This window comes from Nothoprocta perdicaria, unplaced genomic scaffold (assembly GCF_003342845.1).
Source record: "Nothoprocta perdicaria isolate Ctin4 unplaced genomic scaffold, notPer1 scaffold_607, whole genome shotgun sequence".
Lineage (NCBI taxonomy): Eukaryota > Metazoa > Chordata > Aves > Tinamiformes > Tinamidae > Nothoprocta > Nothoprocta perdicaria.
The window spans coordinates 1-7,132 of record NW_020455874.1 but is presented as its reverse complement, the minus strand read 5'-3'; the positions used below and the strand labels follow the sequence as shown (position 1 = coordinate 7,132).

The window sequence follows — 7,132 nt, the reverse complement described above, 5'->3', positions numbered from 1 at the left end:
AGAAGGAGAAGGAGAAGGAGAAGGAGAAGGAGAAGGAGAAGAAGAAGAAGAAGAAGGAGGAGGAGGAGGAGGAGGAGGAGGAGGAGGAGAAGAAGGAGGAGGAGAAGAAGAAGAAGATGACGACGACTAAAACTCATCACTTGGCCGCCTGGATGGACCATTAAGAAAGCACAGCTTTGAAGAGGGTCAACCTGGATTTGTAACGGACCATGTGGGAGAAACAAGACTAAAGTGAGAATAATGGATGTTTGGGGGCAGAGGGGCTGTTGGACTGTGCAACACTTGTAAAAAGATGATCATTGTGCAAGGGTCAGATGTGGGGAGAACATGGGGTTGGGAGGCCTTGTGGGGAAGCAGAGGGGAGCAGCATGAAAAGTGCCGATCAGCACACTCTTCTGGCCAAGCCCGTACCAGATCAGCTCTTATTAAAGTATTTTCTATCTCTTTTTCTGTGTGCTCTCACCCTGTGCGACTGCGAGGCACCAGCAACTGAAGATGCAAGAGTGAAGGGAGCATCAGCAAGCGGAGCCACTCCTCAGGCCACAGCAGCATCACCAGGATCATCGAACGCAGCAGATGCCATCCCTATAATCCACCTAACAGCTCCATTAGGGACTTTCTGGGATGAGAGGCTCAGACCATGTCTAACCCTGAGCAGGCTGGTGCAAATGGGCCCGCACAGAGTAGTCCTGATCTCCACTTCATGCTCTGCTGCCAATTCTCAAGAGCTCTTGGGGATTTTTGACTCATATAAGACATTGAACTGATGTTCTCAGACAGCATCAGTTCCAGTGTGGGATTTTATCATACTATACATGCCAATGGGATGGATTCTTTCCATTAACATTTATAACCATTACATCTGTCTTCTTCTAAGCTTCTCCTGCAGTTCTTCACAGGGCATCCCCCTAATTAGTATCATGAAAAACTCGACATTATCAAGGTACTTTGTCATTCCTTTCCTATTTACCCCTTTTCCAGGTGACATAAGAATACACTCCCCTATACGAATGCAATAGACCTGAGGGCTGAGAAAGGCCAGCTGATGGGCTCATCTGCAGGAAATAACACACATAATGCACATAACATATAGCACATAATGAAACAGGTCACAGGGCACGTATATGATAGCCTGTAACAAAATATTCATATCCACTATAACCAAAATCATGTGTGATCTTCACTGCTGCTGTTTTCCAGATTCAGATATTGTATCAGCTACGTTTTTCTGAGGAACATGGGTAATCAAGAAACAAATCGCATTTCATTCATCGCTGGCTATTTACTCAGTGAAGAGTAAATATTCCTTGCTCGGATTGAGGTTCCTGGTACTGCGAACATGATGTGCAAAGCAAAGGACTGATTGCACAGCAGCCATTGTGCCAGCGATAGGGTCTGCTGATAAGAATCCAGGTGGTTTTGTTGCCCTTTGAAGTCTGCTCCGAGCTTTTGCCTGCACTATCTATCTCCCAGGGCCTGAGTTGTTCAGAGCTGGGCATTTTTAATTGAGCAGCAGAGATATAGCCATCTTGGATGCTGCAAAATGGGGCTAGAAGGCAGCTTAGAAGCTCTGCCAGGAGGCAGAAAGCAGGAGATACTGAGCAGGGAGGAGTGTGAACCCACAGGAGATTAAACATGTGGACCATTGGGACCACGCTCTGTCTTTGCCCCTACAGGACAGGGATCCTGGGCAGTCCCAGGACAAGGGTTTTCAGTGCAGAGTATCTCGAAAAGTGAGCAAGGATTATGCTTCTTCTCTGAAGTGGGAAGCAGGACCTGTTGCTGGTGGGTCCATAGCTGCTGTCTACAAGAACACCTTGAATATTCCCTACAACAAAATTGGTAGGGGGAATAGTACCCTTCAAATGCATAGTTGCCAGGTAGGAGCAAAGTGATTTCACTAGCAGTTATGTAGTGAGGACCCAGCAAGAGTGACTTACTAACCCTCTTCTTCAGCAGTGTGGGACAAAGCATCCCCAGATGCTGCTGTTTGGTACAGAGCCAGCCTCCCATCCCGGAGGGAATATCATGCAGTTCATGGAATCACAGAATGGTTAAAGGACCTCTAGAGATCACGCAGTTCAACCCCTCTGCTCAAGCAGGCACACCTACAACATGTGGCACAGGGTGGCATCCAGGTGGGTTTTGAAGACCTCCAGAGAAGGAGACTCCACAACCTCCCTGAGCAGCCTGTTCCAGGGCTCTGGCACCCTCACAGTGAAGAAGTTCCTCCTCATCTGGAGATGGAACTTGCTGTGTTTCAAATTATACCCCTTTCCCCTTGTCCTGTCACTGGCCGTCACTGAGAAGAGCTTGGCCCCTTCCTCCTTACATTCTCCCTTCATGAAGGTATACATGTTTAAACAGATGCTCTCTCAGCCTTCTCCAAGTTAAACAGGTCCAACTCACTCAGTCTCTCCTCCTGTGAGAGATGTTCCATTCCCTTCATCATCTTTATAGTTCTCTGCTGGACCCTCTCTAGAAGCTCCACATCCCCCTTGTCCTGGGGAGCCCAGAATCGCACCCAGTGCTCCAGCTTTGCCTTCCCCAGAGCTGAGCAGAGGGGCAGGATTCCCTCCCTGCCCTGCTGCCAACATCCTCCCGATGCAACGAGGAGCCCATTGGCCTTCTTGGCCACGAGGGCACTGCTGACTCATGGTTAACTTGGTGTCAACCAGGACTCCCAGGTCCCTCTCCGTGGAGGTGCTCTCCAACAGGTCAGCCCCTAATCTGTGCTGGTGTCTGGGGTTATTCCTCCCCAGGTGCAGGACCCTGCACTTGTCCTTGTTGAACCTCATGAGGTTCCTCTCTGCCCAACTCTCCAGCCTGTCCAGGTCCCTCTGGATGGCAGCACAGCCCTCCGGAGTGTCGGCCACTCCACCCAGCTTGGTGTCATCTGCAAACTTGCTCAGGGTGCATTCCGTGCCCTCGTCCAGGTCATTGATGAACAGGTTGAACAGCACCGGGCCCAGTACTGACCCTTGGGGGACACCCCTGGCCACAGGCCTCCAACTGGACTCGGCCCCATTTATCACCACCCTCTGAGCTCTGCCATCCAGCCCGTTCTCAGTCCACCTCCCAAGGTGCACTCAGTTGCCGCTAGCTAATTCTTCATCATAATTAATTGAAGAGCCACTCTGAAAGGCTTCACTAGGAGGTGAAGTACCACCGAGATGGACTGTCAGTATCCAAGATGAGGGCAACCTTCACAAGGGTCCCAGATGTGACCTGGCACTGGCGAAGAACCTCAGAAAAAGCACTTCTGTGTTGTCCCAAATTTTCCCTCTTAACTACATTCCCATTTTGGAAATCAAGACCCTCATTTTTCATGGGCTGGAATTAATGCCTCCATCAATGATGGTCCTGTGACCTGAACTGGAACTACTTTCCAGTAGTCACAGAACACATTGCTCCTCCTGGAGCAGTAAATCACCATTATTTTGCATATAGGATGCTGAAGTTTGATTTGTATTCATTAATCTGAGAATTTACATGATTTGCTGTGACACTCTGACTAGAGATGCTAGCATTATTTGACAACACAAAGGGACAATTATTCCTGCTGGGCCTTATCTCTGGCAATGACAAGCAGCAGCAAAGCATCACAATCTGTTGAGAAAATAGAAGTAAAAAACAAACAAACAGGGACATTATGTCTAAGATAGTGTGGTGATTTTTTCTTATTTCCCTCTTTCTTAGCATTGTTGACTACAGAAGGCCTGTTTTTGACAAATAGCTATTTTTGCCCCTCTTTCAAGGAATGCTGGTATATCCAGCTGAGTGGTGGAGCAACGATCAGCGTCCAACTGGAGAGCACGAGGAGAGATTTTATTTATTTTGTTGTATAATTAGCCTGGCTTCTGGGAAATGAACCTTTCAAAGGCATTGATTGATGACCTTTGCAGTGACCCTGACACTGACAGTCACATCTGATCAAGGTTAATTGCCCGTTAGAAAAGCGCAGCTTCCACATCAGTAATTATTTAATCTTCATTCAGCAGAAGGGCACGGTTTTGCTATTGGGAACAACATATTCAATACTAGAAAATGGACCTGTATAATTTTTTTCTGGACCTAATAGCTCTTAATGCTGGTTCCATCCTACCTCTAGGAAACAATGCTCATTAATGACGAATTTTGAAAAAAAAAAAAAAAAATCAGATGTTATTTTGGTGTCCCAGCTTTTTGCTTTGTAAGAGGGATAATATTTTTTCGTTAACCCAGTGGCTGCAGTTGGAAGGCAAGCTTGCAGGAGAACCTTCTTATTTGCATTGATGCAGATAACTGCTGTGGACCATGTGGAGCTATGACGTGCTTTGCCATTCGTGCCTTGAAGGGTCCTCATGGTTTTGGAGAAGGAAAATCCCCCCGGTGCATGGACATCCCTCTGCCAGGATCCTCTGAGGGCACCCAGGCTCCGAGGAGCTTTCACGTCGTTTCTCCTCAAAATCACTCGGGGCCTCAGGTATCCACAGAATGACATTTGCTTTGGTGCCGCTCAGTGGGCAGGATTCACAGGACCCAAATCTTGACTAAAACCCAGGATGTGCAAGGAAAACACGTCCGCACGCCCTTACGCTTGACGTCCAAGAAAGGTGAACAGCAGCTTAGTCCATAAGCAATTTACTGGTGAAAATACAGGAAGTTAAACAACGCTGGTAAGTTTTTAACAAAGCACAAGTATTTATTATTACTAAAATCGTGTAGAGGAGTGCAAGTTCATCACTTGCCTTATTGCCAAGTGCATGCTGATACGGACTGTCAAAAATGACATACAACAAAGATACAGGATGGAGATAGACTGTATATATTTAATGTAAAAGTTTATATAGAGCTGTGAAAAGCAGCAACTGAAGAAAGCTCAAGAGATCTTGTCGTCCATCTGCCACCCTAAAGGACAACAGCTCCGCTAAGCCGTCCCAGAAGGATTCGATCCCTTCCGTCCTGGAGATTCCAGCACCAGGGACAGCTGCTTCCCAAGGCGCATCCCTCACACCACGGTTCACGGTCACCTTCTCCTACACTCAGTTGTCCAACTGCACAGAGAGAGCCACGTCTGGACACAGCGCAACGAAAATAAGAAGGGAGAACATGCAGTAGGATGCTGCTGGTTTTAACTAAGCTCGGCTACACATACCCAAAATACCATGAATTCGGCTACATTCAGACTCCCCTGAAATTGCAATTTCTGCACCAGCTTATTACTGAAAACATTGAATAATTGAACAAATAAGAGAGCTCCCTTCAGATCCCTCGTTGCCTTTTCTTGCCTTTTCGATGATGAATAATTGATAGCTTCTCTTTGAAAACATGTTTTCAATGAGTGTTGCCCTCACTGTGTAGCCGTTTTGTTTAGATCAGTTTCTCCTTCCTTGTTTCTGATTATAGACATGAAATGTGTCACAATTATAACTGAAGTCAAGACAGATTTAGTTTCTCTCTATCCCGCCTTCCAGAGTACAAAGGCATAATACTCTGACTAAAGCACAAGTGAGATTGCTTTGTCACGATTTATTACTAAGAAATTCATGTTCATTGCTGATGATTTCCTTGCCCGGTCACGCACGCTTTGTAACTACTTGGTATGCTTGTTGAAAGGTTCTTCACTAAATTCAAGTCAATAGGACTGTCTCCCATTTCCCATTTCTTCTTTGCCGCTTCACTCCTTGAGAAGTCAGGCCCTTGGGCTCCCTTCCTCTACGGAGCTTTGCGTTTGCGTCCACTTCATGCTGAGGAGAGAGGATGGACTGAAGAGCGACCAGACGCAGCGCTCGGCAAGAGCTGTGCACAGAGCAGGCTCTGTTAGAGCAGCTCTACATTCCCCTCTGCTTCATAACTCCCTTTCCCAGCCCCAGACCCTACCCTCGACGTGATGAGATAAAGCCTGGATAAACCCCAGATTCCCTTCCTGGATCTCCACATTCCCCTTCCATCCACACTCCACAAAAAACCCATACCCATTCCGATCCAGTGCAGCACCAGAATTTGTGCAGCATTCAGGAGAGGGATTCTTCTGAGGAAAAGTGCAGTGAGATTTAAAGCAGGCTTGCTCATGCACCTCTGGTGCTCTTAGGAGCAAGGAATTCCCGCAGAAGAGCATGGATGGTTCCCCAGATATTGGTTGCTCCTCTCATCACTGTCTGGCCATCATGGTTCTTGATGCCGCCCTCATCCAGCTGTCCTGAGATGTGTAGTCACCCACCAGAGACCCCAGTGTGTCATGGGGGACACATGAGAAGGAATGAAAGAATTTTCACACGGAATATGTGCAGCGGGAGAGCCGTGTCATGAGGATGTGCATCAGTAGCTGTTGTGTATTTAGTCTAAAAGTAATATATATATATATATAAAATATGTGCAAAGGAAAGTGCGATGTCAGTTCTCCCTCTCCAAACACCTCCACAGGAGAGAAGGATCACAGGCTCTGCAATTCTGCAGGAAATCATACACATGTGTAGGCACTTCATGCCACCCTACACAGAGGTGTGGAGGGCCTATATGATCCCGGTGCATGAGATGTCAGAGGAGGTCACTCAGATTCCCTTCCTCTGGAAGAGCAGGACCACTCTGTCCCGGATCTGCTTGGTTCTCACCCCATACACAATGGGGTTTAACACGGGGGGCAGCAGCAGGYAGAGAATGGCCACCACTATGTGGACGTGGTGAGGGACGCTCTGCCCAAAGCGGTGCGTGAGGAAAGTAAAGAGGGCAGGGGTGTAAAGGGTCAGCATGACACAGACATGGGATGCACAAGTGCTGAAGGCCTTGAGCCTTGCCTCTGTGGATGGCAGCCTCAAGACTGCTCGCAGGATCATGGTGTAGGACACAAATATCAGCATCAAATCAAACACCACCACCAAAAAGCCTGCACAGAGGCCATAAAGGGCATTGACTCTGGTGTCCCCACASGCCAAATTCGCCACCGCCATGTGCTCACAGTAGGCATGGGAGATGACAGTGTTCTGGCAGAAGGACAACCTGTGGAGCAGGAAGCAGATGGGAATCMCCAGGACAACGCCACGCAGCAGCACCAGGCTCCCAAGCGTCACCACCACGGGCACGGAGAGGATGCTGGAGTGCTGCAGGGGGTAGCAGATGGCAACGTAGCGGTCCAAGGCCATGGCCATGAGCA

General features: G+C 48.0%; 1 protein-coding gene and 1 pseudogene across 1 annotated transcript; both read right to left on the bottom strand.

The window, feature by feature from the left end:
* The window catches only part of LOC112956208, a 4,455-nt pseudogene extending 3,891 nt beyond the window's left edge, over positions 1-564 (bottom strand).
* A 5,969-nt stretch (positions 565-6,533) lies between these two features.
* Positions 6,534-7,127, bottom strand: LOC112956206 (olfactory receptor 52L1-like). The gene has a single exon (XM_026049706.1). The coding sequence runs from the start codon at positions 7,125-7,127 to the stop codon at positions 6,534-6,536; it is 594 nt and encodes a 197-aa protein (XP_025905491.1).
* Between the last annotated feature and the right edge of the window lie 5 nt (positions 7,128-7,132).